The following is a 17,485-nucleotide window of genomic DNA, read 5'->3' as shown; positions in this document are numbered from 1 at the left end:
CTTTCATACTCCTTAGCCCAAAGTAGGCGATGACTGAGAATTTATACATGTTTACTGCGTGTAAGTGCAAAACTACGGGGTGGGCAGTGATGCATTGTTTTTGCGCAAGGGGTTTAATTGGTGACGCGAAATCGATGCGTCGCCTGCCGGTGGAAGAAGCGTGGCTGTCGCGCCACAGAAACCGTTGGACCTATGACAAGTCGCCCATCGGAAGGCCGCGGGGCTGATACAGACCTCTTGGAAGCCTGGATCTGGGCGTCTGTTGTTGACAAGTCAGAAAACGGACCACTAGGACGCGCTGCCGACGACTCCAAGCCAAGGGGGCCGGTCGCAGCGCCCGGCCGCTGAAGGGTCGCGCAAAGTCGACCTCTCATGGTGTCTCAAAAACAAACAAACCCCCCTCTCTCCTTCGCTCTGCTGCAGTTTACTATGCCCAGGTGTAGAGGACGAACCCACACCGCGAGCAGACTAATAGAAAGGGGTCAAAACACACACTCTCTCTAATCTCCAGTCACCAGTGCCGCGACCGCCCTGGCCTCGCAAGCGCGATAATCGTCGAGAGTCTGCTACCAAATCAGCCCTCGCGAAGGTTTGTTATGATGCTGCGGTCCGCTGGGTGTTGTTTTGACTCCGCTCTGGACACACTGGACACATTTCACTGCTGCATTCAATTGCTGCCCTGCCTTTGCAGAGCGCGACTTGGGCCGACCTTTTCGAATGATGAGTACAGGTGGCGTCAATTGGATCTCGGGTCCCGTACGCCATCTGCCACGCAAGAAGAGCCCCAGTGTTTAGGCCGGAAACGTCTGTCAAGGGAGCGAAGGGATACGCTGTGAAGAGACCCAGAGAGGAGACTGCACAGTTCATAGGAGAGAAAACCAGCCTCCCACAATAAACATAATGTGCTAAGTGGCGGGTTCAATATACAATGCATGTACACATCAATCTTACACAAAGACCTGCATTTGCATACTATCCATTACAAATAGTACATAAATTAGAAAAATAATAATGGTCATTCAAATGATTGACTCCCCATCTGAACGCGATTGAAAGACCAATTGCTGGCTGACAAGGAAGGGCAGAGCAATTGCCAGTGTGTAGCCGCCGCGTTTCACAGTGGGCAGCAAGAACACCTGGGGAGAGGACAGGAGACAGGGGGGTAAGTGAGTAAGAGAATAGTCGAGTGGGTGAATTTAGTGAGGTGGTCCGTGCACGCACCGCTGGAAACAGCAAGAACGAGTCTGAATGACGGATCCTGAGGAGGGAGTTCCCTTGTATTTAGGAGGCGGAAGAGCCCGCACTAGACCTCTTCCGGCTAATCGCCATCTTTGCCTTAGCGCGACTCGGTCGTGAGTGCAGTGTTAAGTGTTAAGTGTGTAGTGTGTACTCTGCAGGCGGGAGTTCACACCTCACCTCCCCAGCAGCAAGCCAGGCCGCTGGCCGTCCTCTCCTCCAACTTCACTCCATCCCATCCTCATCCCAATACTCACATCAACAACCCACCAGCCCTCACTTTGCCGTTCACCTCCACGGTACAACAACAACAATAGCAGCACATGCTTTCAGTAGCCACTAATATTGTATGGTGAATGACCACACCAGCCAATATCTATCACCAGCGACACTATTCATAATCCCCAGCGCCACATCCCTCCGACAACCTCCAAACAGATCTGCCTCATGCGATAAACTCTCCACTACCCAAGGTCTGGCCAGGAGAAGGAGGAATTGGAGGAAGCTCTTGTGCTCACCATTACCACCTGTATGAAGACAGCTGCATTGTGGTCTTTCTCTGCTTTGTCAAACCAATAAGCAGGGGAACCGCACCTCGATCCCGTCGCCCTGCCGCTCTTGCCTTGAAGCTCGTGGAAGCAGCTACGACTACCCAGCTGCCCACCAAGCTCCCCTCTCACAAATCGCTCTGTCCATTCTCACCGTCTATCATCCCCTTGCTGCCTGTCAAAATGACTCTGATAGTCGATGCTGCCTCGGCAGCCCCCTCGAAACGGCCGATACCAGACTCGAATAGTCCAGCTGTCGCAAGCCCCTCCCGAATAGCTACGCCTCCATTACCTTCCGATCGCGGCCATCTCGAAGTGAAGCAGAATGCAGACAGCGGCAACTCACGGAGCTATCATCACAGCAGAAGAGGCAGCGATCTCAGCCGGAGTCTCCTCGATGCGGACGCCGTCGACCATGCCTTGCGCCGAGAACTCAGCCGACAGCAACGGGAGAGCACGCCTGGAGGCAGCCCTCACAGGAAGCGTCAACGGATAAATGGTGACAGGTGAGTTGGACGACAGCCGGAGCTTTCCATGCCAGTTTTCGGTCCAGTGAGCCCGTGAGACTAACATGTCCCAGATTCATCCCCACGAGATCCGGTCAGGATTTGCAGGCAAGCTTCAGCCTTCTTCACGAAGATGGCTCGCCTGCGACCCCCTCCAGGCAGAAGAAGCGCACCCCGCACGGCGAGCTACACTTTCAAAGAAGTACGTTGACTCGGTTTCCTTGGCCTGATAACGACACTAACTTTTGGATCTAGCTGAGGAGGCGAACCGGACATTCTCAACTTTGCTTCGTGCTGAGCTTTTTGAGAACTCAATACCTCAGGCCACTCCTCCATCTCTCTCCCCGGATCACACTGTCCCTGGTTCATCCCACGGTACAAATCTACTCGATGGCACACGGTCACACACCCCGCCTAATAATGCATCTGCTCCATCTCTACCTACCACCATGACTCCCTCTACACCTCATAAGAATCTCTTCACATACATGTCTCCCCGTCACCATAGTAGCATCGGAGGCCACCTAACGCCGTCGAGGACTCCGCAGAGTCGGCATGGACCAAACCTAGATACCCGCTCAGAGATCTACAGCTTGTCACCCGTTAGATTCGGGAGCCAACAGATGTTGCTGAGCCCTAGGCGGCAGCCGCGGGCTGTCAGCAAAGTACCGTATAAGGTACTAGATGCACCGGAACTCGCAGATGACTTCTACCTGAACCTTGTGGATTGGGGAAGTGCTAATGTTCTTGGCGTTGGACTCGGCTCCAGCGTCTATATGTGGAATGCACAGACGAGTCGCGTCAATAAGCTATGTACGCTGGAGGATGATACTGTGACGAGTGTATCGTGGATACAAAAAGGCACTCACATCGCGATCGGCACAGGAAAGGGCTTGGTTCAAATTTGGGATGCCGAGAGAACGAGGCGGTTGAGAACTATGACTGGCCACACCGCTAGAGTCGGCTCTTTGGCATGGAACACTCACATTCTGACGTCGGGCTCCCGGGACCGACTCATTTACCACCGTGATGTACGAGCCCCAGATCAGTGGCTTCGAAAGCTGGTCGGCCACAAGCAAGAAGTTTGCGGTCTGAAGTGGAATTGCGAGGATGGTCAATTGGCGAGTGGTGGTAATGACAACAAGTTGATGGTATGGGACAAGCTCTCAGAAACACCCTTGTGGAAGTTTTCGGACCACACCGCTGCCGTCAAGGCGATTGCGTGGTCTCCTCACCAACGAGGACTCCTAGCCTCAGGAGGTGGTACGGCTGATCGCAGGATCATCTTTCATGATACTGTTAGAGGAGCTGTGATCAACGAGGTGGACACTGGTAGCCAGGTCTGCAACATCGCATGGTCCAAGAACTCGAACGAGATCGTCTCAACCCACGGTTACAGCCAGAACCAGATTGTTGTCTGGAAATATCCATCCATGACACAGGTGGTCAGCCTGACCGGCCACACCTACCGTGTCCTGTACCTGGCCATGAGCCCTGATGGCCGTGTAGTTGTCACCGGAGCTGGAGACGAGACGCTCCGCTTCTGGAATGTATTTGGCAAGCGGCCAGGCGCGAGAGAAGACAGCGACGGCGGCGGACGGCTGTCCGATTGGGGAGTAATTCGCTGAAGAGAAGGCCCCGCGCTTATCCAACATCCCAGCTCCACTTGTGTAAATCAAAAACCCCGACTCAACACATGTGCTTTATCTTACGACTCTCCTCACCAGCACGAGGAAACGACACGAATCTCCACAACTACATCATGAATCCTGGACGACGGAATACCCCTTTGGCTTCATTTGGCAGCATCAGTTGGCGTTGGTCGAATTTAGCCTTGCTTGAGACAGCCCTTTGCTATGACGATTCACATCTTGTAGTACTACTTGGAGGACAGTTATTAGGCAGGGGGTTATCATTAGCCTGGGCAATCTGAGGTGTGCAATGCGACCAGACGTTTGCTATCTTGGCTGAGGCCATAGAGAAATGAATTAGATCAGGGCTTAGCGGCAGTTAGGCACAATCCGTCTGGATGTGCTGAAGCATATGCTTCGAATACAGATAAGACAATCTGCGATGATCAAATAGCAATATTGCTGGTCATTCTGCTCAACACAACTTACGTCTCATGAAACGTGAACTTGCGAACTGTTATTCTTCTAGACCGGCATTTACATGGTTTCGGATCTGAACGCGCGTATGGGGGCATATATTGTAACTAGCTATATCTAGTTGCATCTGTTTCCGTGGCACGACCACACAACTCTGATAAGCACAGCGTAATGTATCCTACATGGTGAATTGCCTCGCTAACGTCATGAGGTGAGTCCAGCTACCGAAAAGGGGGGTATACGAGCGACCAAAAACAACAACGTCAAAATATTCAAGCAACGAACATGCATACTCTCTACTCTTGCTTCAATCTCGTGCCTCCATGCATCACCCCTGCGCCTGCCTGCCTCCCCGCCTGCCTGCCTGCCATGATAGAAGAGTGCGAATTTGAACAGAGATAGAAATAATCATAACAGGCCAACTCCGCGTTTGTCGTGAATCATTCGCTGCGAAACGAAGGGTGTGTGTATCAGATGGATGGGTGAATGCCGTCACGGCATCATAGTAAACGAAAATGGAAAGCAAGCAAGCAAGCAGACAAAATCATCAAAATCTTGAATCCTCGCTGACCTTGCGCTCCCTGGCGACGTCCCGCGCGCCGCCGTCGACGCCCGACGACAGCGCATCGCTGGAATGACTCCTGCCCTTCTCCTCGCTCAGCAGCGGGATGTTGTCGACGCCGACGTCCTGGGCGTTGCCCAGCAGCTCGGCGTGCAGCTTGTCCTTTTCCTCGCCGCCGCCGCCGCCGCCGGGCTGGTGGTCCGGGTGTGGCGTGAGGACTGGAGAAGCCAGCATGCTCTCCGGGCTGTTCTGCCACTTTGCGACCTCTGCGCGCATGGCCTCGAGCTCCTTCTGGAAGCGCTTGCCGAAGACGTCGATGTAGTAGGTGGAGCCGTTGTAGACGCTCCAGACGAAGACGAAGAGCAGGAAGGTGGCGGAGGCCCAGCGGCTGTAGAACCACAGCGGGCAGGGGACCATGGTCAGCACGGCGTAGAGGTACTGGATGAGCATGAAGGCGGGCTCCTGCAGCGCGGCGGGCAGGCCGAGCACGAGCCGGCCGATCCACGACTTGGAGTAGCTCTTGCGCAGCCAGGTGAAGGACGTCGGGCGCCCCGCGGCGATCTTCTCGCGCCGCCGCACCGTAATGAAGAAGTAGTACGACAGCTGCCACACCGCGTAGGGGATGGTGCTCCAGGCGAGCATCGAGAGGACGTTCGCGTACGCGGTCGGTGAGCCCGGCGGCGAGGTCTTGATTGTCCAGACGGCGGGGAAGCGCTCTTTTTGGTGCTCTGGGCTAAAGAGATGAACGATACAGTGGAGAGTCACGCAGGGCATGACGTGTATGAAGAGCGAGGTGACCTTGTCGAAGCTGTGGAAAACGAGCGAGTTCCGCCACATGATGATGGCGACCGCGTTGTTGCCAAAGGCTAGGCAGAACGTTGCTGTGAAGAGTCGTTTCGAATTCGGGAAAGCCCATATGCTCAATATCAGGAGAAAGTTGACAAAGTAGCATAGGTCTGCCAGGAAGTAGTGATAGCCCCTCTTATGGTATGTGTAGTAGCGGATCGGCATGAAATAGAGGATTTGGACCGTGTACCACCAGTGGAAGTACTCGGGGAAAGCTCCGATGAAATAGCCACTGAGGAAAATATTCATGACGCCGCAGATAAAAGAGACTTTCTCGCGCAGCGTGATGGCCTTTGTATCGTTCCATTGCCGTCCCAGCTTGTCCACGCTCGTTCGCATACGCTTTCTATACCGATCCAGCTGCTCTTCTGCTGAAGGCACGCGCTTCCTCCACTCCTCAACCATCCGCTCGCGAGCCTTTTGACTTTGTGACTTAAACGCATCTCTGGACTGGCGAACCTTTTTTGTCTGCGCCGATAGCCCCTTTTGGAGTTTCTCCAACTGTTGAGGAAGAGCAAAGTTGTCCAGAATGTCGAGGACACTCAGACGGTCTAAGGGAGGGAAGGCCTCCCAGTCTTCTTGGTATGAGCTGCTCCCGGAGAACGAAGGATTCCTAGACAGTCTTGCGCTCGGAGTCGTGGGACCCAGGGTTGGAGTATCAGCGACGGCGTGTTCTGGGGGTGATGTGCTGAGTCCCGGGGTATCGCTGGGATCTGGCGTCAAAGCGCTGCCGCCCGCGTCGCTGTCGGTCGAGGGGGCATCGGATCTGTTACCCGGTATGGGTATGGGAATGGCTTCTTGTTCTGCCATGTCGCTTATTGTGCGTCTATGGTGTCGGTGGTGGTCGTGGTGGAAGGAAACTTTGCGGAGAGCTTCCGCTCCTCTGAGAACTAATACGTCAGCCATGTGGTAGCGAGTGCCGAGGCCATACTCAAGCGTGCATAACGTGCTATGAGAGAAGGAACATGGGCCAAGACTTGGGACATAAAAGAGTGTATGGACCCTTGAAATAGAGACAAGACTCCATCGGGTCGGCAGCAGGAGGATTGCACCATCCCTAAGAAGGACCCGTCATGTGAAGTATGCCAGGCGGACTTACAAGAGATAGGGCTACTACACGTTGAGGGTAGCCTGCAGGTAGCCCGGCTAGTGTGAGATTTTGTGAATAATCGGATGGTACTTTGACACGCTCTAGGGCGGACAGATGGTATTTGCTCGACTGGCAGGTGTTGATGGAAAACGGGTCGTGTCGAGGAGGTGTTTCCAAGATGCCCTCTGTCCGAGCTATGGCCAACTTTAAGCTGGGCCACCAGGAGGCAGCAATGTCATTCCTCTTGGGTGTCGATAATGCAGATATTCCCAAGGCAGACACGGCTCAGATGTGCCCAGGTGACTGAGTACCGAGCGATGGCAGGGCTGTGGGATAGAAGGGGGTACTGGATGGAGCGGAGCGTGTGTTGGAATTTGTGAAGAGGACAATGGGACTCTTCCAAGTTGCATGGCTTGTGATGCGGCTTGGCGCCAGCAGCACGTATGGAGAAAGCTTAAACGGGGACTGAGTTCTGACGTTATTGGATCATCTGAGTCCCTGCTGCAGCGTGTTGTCATCCACCCTGAGCCCGGCCCCAGTTTTGCTTGGCCCCAGCTCTACCTACCTTAGGTACTACTGCATAGTAGGTACTAGGTAGCTCAGGGCAGGCCTGGAGGGCCCTGTCACTGGCTGCCAGTCCACACCGTGTCTTCGAGATGGCTTCTGGTTGGACGGAAACGGATCAAAAGAATCGAAGATAATGTTCCATCGCGAGTACATGCAGTGGGCTCGGCTGATCTTCTTTGATCCACGATACCTCCAGATTGAGATCTAGAATCATTTACAAGTCACTGGTGGGTTAGGCTTAACAATCTGGAAAGTACAAGTGGTCTCTTGCCCAAGTTGCCAGAACACCCAGGCACGTACTTGATAATGCTCACACTGTACTGGAAGTCAACACTGAGAAAAATGTCAAAACTAGAGTCTGTTACCTGAAAATACTGTAAGACATAGAAGAATAAGATTGAAGTTCGAATTTGATCCAGGTATCTTGTTCGTTTGGGGTGCTTTCCTCTGCTCACAGAGCCACTTTGGTCATCGTTATCGTCTCTTCCATCTGATAACAACCCGGAATCAGAATAGCGCAATCGCTTACCTAAGGCCATGGCCAGTCGCGTTTGGTGGGTGGCACCATCAGCGCACCTGCAGTGCCTCCTTCTCCCCCACCGTGAAGCGCGTACCCTGAGATCAATCAATCGCGCCAAACAAAATCTCACGCTGCGACAAAACGGACAGAGGCCACGCCCGCGATCGGTCATCGCGATCCCACCGTCACCATGGGCAAGCTCATCCGCCTTGAGCTCTACAGTGAGTGCTGCGCGCTTTCTGTGCGCTCTCGAGAGTGGTAGCTAATTGCGCTGCGCAGACTTCAAGTCCTACAAGGGCCACCACACGCTTCTCTTTGGAGACTCGTACTTCACCTCCATCATTGGACCCAATGGATCCGGCAAATCGAACTCGTAAGTTACTCTACCCTCCAGCGTAATATGCGAGGATCATGCTCTAATATCGCGTTCCAGCATGGATGCCATATCCTTCGTCCTCGGCATCAAATCCTCACAGTTGCGGTCGTCTCAGCTAAAAGACCTCGTATATCGCGGCCGTGTCATGAAGACCTCAAAGATAAACGATGACGGGTCGACAGCAGAGCCGGCGACGAACGGTCACACCAACGGCTTCGCTGATGGCGATGAAGATGGCGCGACGCCAAAGTCTTCACGCAACGACCCAAAGACTGCTTGGGTCATGGCAGTATACGAAGATGACGCAGGCGATGAGCAAAAGTGGAAGCGTGCCATCACAGCGCAGGGATCGAGTATATACTACATCAACGACCGCACAGTCACTGCGCAACAATACAACGATGCCCTGGAGACCGAGAACATCCTGATCAAGGCACGAAACTTCCTCGTCTTCCAAGGAGATGTCGAGGCTATCGCATCGCAGTCCCCACAGGACCTGACGCGCCTCGTCGAGCAGATATCCGGGAGCTTGGAGTACAAGGCAGAATACGACAGGCTGCAGGCTACCGTGGAACAGGCCTCCGAGAACCAGAACTTCCAGCTGCACAGGCGGCGCGGTATCAACTCGGAGATTAAGCAGTATCAAGAACAGAAGAAGGAAGCAGAGAATTTCCAGAGGAAGACCGAGGAGAAGGACGAAGCTATAGTCACTCAGATCTTGTGGAAGCTCTATCACTTCCAGCGTGTAATGGATGAATCAAGCGCGAAGATCCAGGAGCACCAGGAGGAGCTGAAAGAATTCCGCCGTAATGTCGAGTCCTACGAGAAGAAGCTGGAGGCAGCGCGCAAGGAGCAAGCCACCATTAGCAGAGAGGTTGGCAAGATCGAGAAGAATATCAAGGCGAAAGAGAGACAAATCGAGGAAAAGGAGAACAGCCTTGTGCCCATCGATGAGAAGGTCGAGCAAAGTAACCGCGAGATTGAGCGAATTGCGAAGCGGTTGGAGACTGTAAGCAAGGAGCGCGATGAGCAAGTCAAGATCATCCAGAAGGAGAAGAAAGACCTTGCCACAGTCGAGAAGGCACATCAACAGTTTGAGAACCAGTGGAAAGAGACTCTGAAGAAGCAAGGCAAGGAGCTGAGTGACGCTGATCGCAAGGAGTACAATACTTTGCGAGCTCAAGCCATGGCGAAGTCTGCTGCAAATCAGGCTGAGCTGGACTCTCTCGTTCGTCAACTGAAGAGCGATGAGTCAACAGTAAGCAGTCTGAAAGGCAAGGTGGAGACATACGAAGCCGCAGCCCAAAAACTGCAAGCAGAGCTGGACAACCTGAAGAAGCGAAAGGAGACAACTCAAGAGATTGTTCGTCAAGTCCAGAGCGAGATTGAAGCTAAGAAGAAGGAGTTCCACCAGGTGCAATCAGAGCGTATCCGGGCAAACAACAGGCATACCGAGCTCGACGAGAAGTTGCAAGACGTTCTGAAGAAACTAGCGGAGGCTGATGACGGAAGACGCCAAAACGACAAGGAGATGAGGCTGAAGGAGATGGTCTCGACCCTGAAACGCATCTACCCAGGTGTGCGCGGCAGAATTGGCGAGCTTTGCAAACCGAAGCAGAAGAAATTTGATGAAGCTGTCATCACAGCCCTGGGTCGAGACTTCGACTCTGTCATTGTAGACTCGGAGAAGACCGGTATTCAGTGCGTTGACTACTTGAAGGAGCAGCGCTTTCCTCCAATGACCTTCATTCCCCTCGACAACATCAAAGTCAACGCCGTGAACTCCGCTGTTAAGGGCACAAGTGGCGCGAGGTTGACAATTGACACAATTGATTTCGACCAGTCTCTTCAGCGTGCTATGGAATATGCTTGCGGAAGCTCCGTCGTCTGCGACAGCCTTGATATCGCCAAAGACATCTGCTACCGGAGGAGAATCCAGGTTAAGGCAGTGACCCTGGAGGGCTATGTCATCCACAAGGCTGGTCTGATGACTGGAGGTCGTCTCCCAGAACACAAAGGAGGAAAGCGACGATTTGAGGAACACGACGTGCAGAATCTCAAGAAGATGGCTGAGAAACTACGCGACGAACTCCAGAAGCTGCCACGAGCTGATCGCCGTGGGCACGCTGAGGAATCTCTACAGTCTGATCTCATCACACTAGAGTCGCGCTTGCATGCTGCTAGAGCCGAGCTGCAAGCGTTCGAGAAGAATGTCGCTAGCAAGAAGAAAGAGCTCGATCATGAGCACCGACAGCTTCGCGAATACGAACCAAAGTACCAGCAGAAATACAACGAGTTGGAAGCCACGCGTCAAGCGGTCGCTAAGTATGAGAAGGCCATCGCGCAGGTTGAAGATAAGATCTTCGCCGACTTCTGTAAACGGCTCGGGTACAGTGATATACGTTCGTATGAGGCGCAACAAGGAAATCTCGAGCAGGAAGCTGCAGAGCAGCGGAATAAGTTTGAGGTGCAGAAGCAGCAGCTCAGGAGTACCTTGAATTACAACCAGTCCCGCCACAACGAGACTCAAGGCCGAGTGAAGCGTATGCAAGAACAACTTGAGCGTATGAAAGCGGACGTTGAAACCTATCAAGAAGAGAAAGCAGCCGTCGAAGAAGCCATGGGCCAAGACCAAGATGAACTTCAAGCTTTGCAGGAAAGCCTGGAGAAAATTCAGGCTGAACAGGCAAAGAAGATCGAGAAGGTGGCGGAAGCGAAGCTCGAAGTCCAAAAGAGAAGCAAAGACATCGACGCCAGGCTGAAGCTTATCAGCGAATTGGAGGCTGAAATCCAAAAGAACAGCTCCAACAGATTTGCTCAATTAAGAAGCTGCAAGCTGCAGCAGATCAGTATACCGCTGCTAGAAGGCTCCCTTGACGACTTACCCAACGAAGACAACCTGCTGCATCAGGATCCTGATGCGATGGATGTTGACGAAGGCGATGATCCGGAAGTCTTGGAAGCTGCCATGGACGATTATGGTATTGAGGTTGACTTTGAGAACCTGGACGAAGAGCTCAAAGATGTAAGTTTGAGTCTATCTAATATTTCTACGGACCCATTACTAATTATCATAGCCTGAGAGGGAAAATGTAGAGGAGATGCTTCAAGAGAAGATAGACTCGCTGTGGGCCGAGCTGGAGAAGCTTAATCCTAACATGCGCGCTATCGAGCGCCTTGAGGGCGTCGAGGCCCGCCTAAAGTCCACAGAACAGGACTTTGAGGACTCACGCGCGGCTCTCAGGCAAGCACGTGAGGAGTTTGGCAGAGTGAAAACCCAACGATTTGAGCTCTTCAATAAGGCCTTCTCCCACATTCAAGACCAGATCCAAGCCGTCTACAAGGATCTCACCCGCTCGGAGGCTTATCCTATTGGAGGCACGGCTTACCTTGATATCGAGGATGATACAGACACGCCCTATTTGTCAGGTATCAAGTATCACGCCATGCCTCCTTTGAAGCGATTCCGCGATATGGAGCACCTTTCTGGTGGTGAGAAGACAATCGCTGCCCTTGCACTTCTATTTGCCATCCACAGCTACCAGCCGAGTCCCTTCTTCGTCCTTGATGAGGTTGATGCTGCTCTGGACAACGCAAACGTTGAGAAGATCAAGAAGTACATTCGCGAACATGCTGGCCCTGGCATGCAATTCATTGTCATCAGTCTCAAGACTGGACTCTTCCAGGACAGTGAAAGCTTGATTGGCGTGTACAGGGATCAGGAGGTGAACTCCTCAAAGACCTTGACTCTAGACGTAAGTACTTCCAATCCGGCTTTGATCATTTGCTAATAGTCCGATAGCTTCGGAAATATGTGTAAAATGGAAATCCTTCAACAAGTAATGTTTCGGCGGGTGGCTACAGAAATGATGGCATGACTATGGATTAAGGAGCTAAATGGTAATCACCGGCTCGAGATGTTCTTTCGGCGATACGGATTATGTACTATACTAGCAATGGACTTGCTTACCCTTTCGGAGTAGGTTTATTCAAATGATATCATCGTATTTTCCCGCAAACTTTCGACTCGAGTGCCTCTGGAGTATGTTTTGACGAGTTGAGGCCTCAGGCGGCTGTTCAGGTTCACTGAGAGAAGCCAGGTTCGGTTTCCCACATTAAGCGCTTGCCTCGATCCCAGCGCTTATGGAAACATGGCTCCCATTTGTGCAACCCAGATGTTTCGGGCTGTTGTGTGCTGCTGATCTTTCTTGACAACACTGAAACAATGACTTATGCACGTTTTCGGCCCCCACGCTCGCATATGGTATGTTTCCCTTCCCCTGAAACGACGAGATTCAAGGCGCCGAAGACAGTAGCCTTGCGCCCAGGCTGATTATATATTGAACACCTTCCTCTGGAGCTTGTGAGGATGGTTCTTTTTCTGGATTTTTTGTGCAAGATCCAAATTACATTGAGCAACACAGAGCGCAGCCCAGCATGGCACTCTCGACCAACACTGCTCTGATATGCCTCTGCTGGGCCATTGCTTTCGCGTGCCCCAGCCTTGCCATTTCACGAACCGTCGGTGATCCTAGCGATGCCGTTGTCCAGGACATCGCTGCGAACTGCACGGCACAGCCTGGCATCGGCTTCAAGTTCGGCCACTGCCCGTACCTGATCCGGTGTGTCCTAAGCCAGATCCCCGAAGACAGGAGCGCAGGGTGGCAGAGCGGCAGCAACATCGCGTCGCTTGTACCGACTATTCTAGCACTCATAGGTACGTTTTTTGAAAAGAAAACCGTTTGAAGTTGTGATGCTCACGCATGCCGTACAACGATAGGTGCCGGACCCCTTGACCTCGTCGAGCTCGCGCTGGTGTCTCCCGTCAGGGCCCTGGCGACCTGCGTCTTCGCCATCGGCCTGCCCCAGAGCCTCTTCCGCCAGCTCGGGCTGCACCAGTCCCGGCTGTCCGACGTGCTGCCGCGCTCGCCCCGCGTGCGCGAGTGGCGCGTGAGCGTCCCGCGCTCGTCTGGAGCGAGCCCCCGCCAGAAGTGGAAGTGGGCGGCGACGTCGCGCCGCCGCGCGCTCAAGGCCGCCGCCGTGGACGCGGCCGTGCTCGCGCTGGCGGGCGTCATGCTGTGGCAGAACGTCGCCCTCGGCCGCCAGAGCATGGTCACCTGGCGCTGCGAGTACAGCTGGCTGCTGCTGTGCTGGCCGGTGGCGTGCGCGGCGTGGCTCGCCATCGCGCTGGGCCTGCTGGCCGCGCTGGCGCGCGACGTCCGCATCCGCTTCACGGAGGACGGGCCCGGCGTGCGGCGCTCGTGGGCGGATCTTCTGCGCTTGATGTACCGGGTGCCGGAGCCGCGTGGGGCGCCGCCGCTGGACCGCGGGAGGCAGATCCCAGGGGTGAAAGATGGTCAGGGGCGGAAAGAGAGAGCAGACGGGGATGAGGTGCGGGAGGTGATGCCGGGCTCGGACGAGCCTGCGTTTGTGCTGACGATCACGATGAGATATGACACGGCATGGAGGTGGTATGAGGCTGCCATCGAGGCGCTTGCAGTGGGGATCTATCTCTATGCGACGTTTGTCTTGACGAGCTCGTTGTTCATCAGTGGCAGCGTAGGCATTGTCTACATGACGACCATGGTCTTGTGTTTGAGTGCTATTAGGATCGTTGAGGCTATATAATTCGGCAAGTCTGGACGATACGAATAAGCTTCATGCTTGGATGAAATTTTTCTTAAAGGCATACTTTCACTGCAATTTTAGGCCCTCCAAATCCCGGCCTCCTGAAATCTCAGGATGCCGTTGCGAGGGCTAAGATTGCAGTGAAGTGTTCAACAAAACGGTCAGCCACTTAAGTATGCATAGACACATCATATGCACCTAAGAACTGCCCTTTCATCTTCACGAACCCACCATTCTTCAGACCATTCTTCAGACCATTCGATGTGACGATGTGACCTTATATTTGCAAGTCGATTTATTAAAAAGCATTCTATGCTTTTGTCTCGGGTATCCAATAACGCCACCAAGCACCCAGAAATCATAACCAAGCATTCCGCCATATACACCAGCCCAGCTTTAAATACCCTTTATTCACCCAGCCGCGCAGTTTCACCTCCTCCTTCTCCGCCTCCTGAGCTCCACCCAATCCTCATCCGTCTCTTCACTCGGCGGCGCATCCGTGATCTTGGAGTACTGCGCGGCATCGTCGTCCCCACCAAGCTTCTCAATGCCATTGTTGCCGAGCAGGAAGTCGCCCAGGTACTTCATGGCGTTGAAGATCTCCTGGCCCGTGGGCACGATGTTCTCGCTGGGCAGCAGGAAGCCGTAGCTGCCCGTGTCCCGCAGCTTGATCTGGTAGCTGTAGCGGGCCTTGAGCTCGTGGTAGAACCAGTCGATGGCGGAGCCGCCGCCGGACTCGATCCGCGGCTGCGGGCCGAAGTTGCTGTGGTCCTGGGCCGTGGCGCCCTCGCAGGCCGAGGCGATGCTGTAGGCCTGGCCGTTTGACAACCGGATAGCCTTGGCGATCCCGGCGGCGAGCTCCTGGAGGTTCTCCAGGTTTGGCGGGTCAACGGAGCAGGAATACGAGAAGGGGAAGAGCACTTGCTGGGAGTACGAGTGCAGGTCAAGCAGGCCCACAAAGTGGACATTGTTGCCGGTCTCGTTCTTGGCCCACTGTGCAAGTTGTAGTGCCTCGACTGCTTGGAAGGGCTCATCGCCGCCGTAGCTCTCCGAACAGGGGTCGGTCTGGTGCTTCACGCTGTCCCACTTGTAGCTGAACGCGTGATCCAGATCGAGGCCGCGGCAGAAGCGGAGGTTTGTATGTTGCCTAGACTTGCGCCAGAGCCGATCTACCTCCCACGTGTACTCAATACCGTCGGGGTTGAGAGCCGGGACGAAGACAATATCAAAGTTCTGGAGGAATTTCGTAATCATCGGCTCCTTGTTGTACGATGTGATGAAAGACCAGGCAAGGTAATTGACAGTAGTAGTAGAGATCCACTCTCTCGCATGGACGCCTCCGGTCACAACGAGCGTCTTGCGGGCCTTGGCAGTTGTTGCCTTGTGTTTGACAACCTCACCAACCCTCAGGCCGAGGATGTCCCTGCCTTCATATGACTTGCCGATAGTGACGATATGGACCAAGGATGGGAACATGGCTTCGAGAAGACGCATCCATTGCGTCACGACGGGCAATGGCTGGTAGTCCTGAAAGAACAGGTTGTCGGTCCCATCTGTGGCGCGTCCGCCGAGGGTGTTTGCGCTGCGTTCGACTCGGCTCTGGCCGATTCTCGATGATTTCTTGGATGGGTACGTCTCCCAGACGGCGGAGGCCAGATCGGGGATGAGAGGGAAGTAGTCTGCGCGGAGCGACTCGGGCAAGAGCCCCATCAAGGAGGGGACATCGTCCTTGTGGAGCCGTATGTCGACATACTCGGGGGTGAAGGCCCAGACGTCCAAGAACAGCCGGTCCGCGGCCTTGGCCAGGGCCTCCTCCTCGTCCGTCTCAGTGACATTGAATCTGATGACGACCTCGTTCGTGTAGCTCTTGGCCTGGAGTCCCGGGTAGGACACGACGTCTGCGGACTTGGCCTTGCCGAAGATGAAGCCGACGGCGCTGTCGCGGATCCAGCTCAGGAAAGGGAAGACCTTCTTGGGGTGCGGGTGCGGGTGCTGGCCGCCATGATGGCCGACTTGGTAGTGGGCGGCGACGGAGACGGCGAGCAGGAGGGCCGAGACTAGGCAGGCGTGCAATTGCATCTTGGGAGGTCAGTCAATTGAGTGGGTGGAAGGTGGCCTCGCGGGCGCCTCCAGCTCCAGCAGCGCGGTGGTGTAGGCACAATGGACAATGACAGGCGGTTGTTGAGGATGGAAGAGGACAGGTTTAGCGTTTTGGCGTTTTGCAGGTTAAGCTGAGGTGCTTCCTTGCTTGCATCAGGATCAGGAAGAGGGGCACGAGGTGAGTGGCCCAACGGGGCAGGTGGGCGGCGGCTTCGGATACGGTAGCCTGGATTCACTTTCGCTGCCATGCTACGGGGTACTGGTAGTTTAGACTAGATTGATCAAAGACGGCTGCCTCCTTCTCGTAACGGGCTGATCCGTTTCAACCACGGCAACAAAGAACCTGTTTCGCATGGCAGATCAACCAAAGATCTCAGTATTCTATAGCAATTTCATCAGAGAGAGATGGGTGAACCGTACTGATAGAAGAGGATACCTCCAGCTCCAGAGTGCATATACTCTAATACATGTACTGTACGTATGATACCCCAACCATTGCGTGTCTAGGTGCAAAGTCCTGCCGTTCCGGCGCCGACGAACTCCACTTGTTAGACCAGGAGAGCGACCTTACGCATGCCATGTCAGCTGGCTTAGTTGGCCTCTAAGTTCCCTAGATACCCAAGATCAGGTAGGCCCCTGAAAGCCGGGACTTCCATTGCATTAACGTTACGGCGCCCCATTGCGCTGTTGGACTCACTTCACATGGCAAAGTCCCACCAAGCACAGCGATGCTACTTCACATGAACAATGGGTAGAAACAGCCGTTGGTGATCCTGTATTTCTGCATTGTCCGTGAAAGTCCAAAGAAAAGGTAATTGGTGCAGTCAACGTTTCTGTAGTCTAGTAGGTAGCCAGGTAGCATGTCAGCATATCCTGAGGTTTGGCTTGCATTCCTCCTCCTCCTCCTCCTCCTCCTTTCTGTCCCTTGATGAAAAAAGCCACAGGGCTGGGCAAGGCCTAGATAAAGGTAGGTATAGGTGCAGGTAGCAAGCTGGGAATGGCGCGGGCATTTGGCAGCGGCGGATAGCGTGGAGAGCAAGGATTTGCTTGGGTCGTAACTTCGTAAGCATGTGTGGCACTGCAGAAAAAAGCACCCACGGTCCCCCTCTCACTGATTTGCAGGCGGCATCCCCCCTGCTCGTTTCCCCTTTAAGGCCCTTTTAGGGGCAAGGTCGGCGTATCGGTCTCTTCCAGGGCGCCTCCCGTCTCCACCGACCAACAAAAAACACACCTGGCCCTGCTGCCGTCCCTACCAATCGAACCTACCTAACCTGGCTTGACCTAAGGTGACCGACCTGACCGCCTAACTAAACTGAATGGGGGGTCTCTCTGGCACCTTAGGTACTTTCCAGACTGGTCTGACTTGACTGAACTGATTGATTGATTGATTGATTGACT

General features: G+C 54.0%; 5 protein-coding genes across 5 annotated transcripts; 3 read left to right on the top strand and 2 right to left on the bottom strand.

Moving 5' to 3' along the window:
• Positions 1 to 3,228: 3,228 nt before the first annotated feature.
• On the top strand, positions 3,229 to 3,918 carry UCRPA7_1493 (putative wd repeat-containing protein srw1 protein; the record flags this gene model as incomplete). The annotated part of the gene is made up of 1 exon (XM_007914073.1): positions 3,229 to 3,918. One exon carries the CDS (start codon positions 3,229 to 3,231, stop codon positions 3,916 to 3,918), a length of 690 nt encoding a protein of 229 aa, XP_007912264.1.
• A 1,027-nt stretch (positions 3,919 to 4,945) lies between these two features.
• UCRPA7_1492 (putative f-box protein) lies at positions 4,946 to 6,616 on the bottom strand (the record flags this gene model as incomplete). The annotated part of the gene is made up of 1 exon (XM_007914072.1): positions 4,946 to 6,616. One exon carries the CDS (start codon positions 6,614 to 6,616, stop codon positions 4,946 to 4,948), a length of 1,671 nt encoding a protein of 556 aa, XP_007912263.1.
• Positions 6,617 to 8,173: 1,557 nt separating this feature from the next.
• On the top strand, positions 8,174 to 12,179 carry UCRPA7_1491 (putative smc1 protein; the record flags this gene model as incomplete). Its single annotated transcript, XM_007914071.1, has 5 exons — positions 8,174 to 8,204; positions 8,263 to 8,356; positions 8,417 to 11,384; positions 11,437 to 12,114; positions 12,162 to 12,179. 5 exons carry the CDS (start codon positions 8,174 to 8,176, stop codon positions 12,177 to 12,179), a joined length of 3,789 nt encoding a protein of 1,262 aa, XP_007912262.1.
• Positions 12,180 to 12,796: 617 nt separating this feature from the next.
• UCRPA7_1490 (hypothetical protein) lies at positions 12,797 to 13,987 on the top strand (the record flags this gene model as incomplete). The annotated part of the gene is made up of 2 exons (XM_007914070.1): positions 12,797 to 13,076; positions 13,140 to 13,987. The coding sequence occupies 2 exons, from the start codon at positions 12,797 to 12,799 to the stop codon at positions 13,985 to 13,987; spliced, it is 1,128 nt and encodes a 375-aa protein (XP_007912261.1).
• A 429-nt stretch (positions 13,988 to 14,416) lies between these two features.
• On the bottom strand, positions 14,417 to 16,066 carry UCRPA7_1489 (putative zinc carboxypeptidase protein; the record flags this gene model as incomplete). The annotated part of the gene is made up of 1 exon (XM_007914069.1): positions 14,417 to 16,066. The coding sequence occupies one exon, from the start codon at positions 16,064 to 16,066 to the stop codon at positions 14,417 to 14,419; it is 1,650 nt and encodes a 549-aa protein (XP_007912260.1).
• Positions 16,067 to 17,485: the final 1,419 nt, after the last annotated feature.

Source organism: Phaeoacremonium minimum (genome assembly GCF_000392275.1).
Source record: "Phaeoacremonium minimum UCRPA7 unplaced genomic scaffold PA7_03_scaffold_110, whole genome shotgun sequence".
Lineage (NCBI taxonomy): Eukaryota > Fungi > Ascomycota > Sordariomycetes > Togniniales > Togniniaceae > Phaeoacremonium > Phaeoacremonium minimum.
This window is presented reverse-complemented; position numbering and strand designations above follow the sequence as displayed.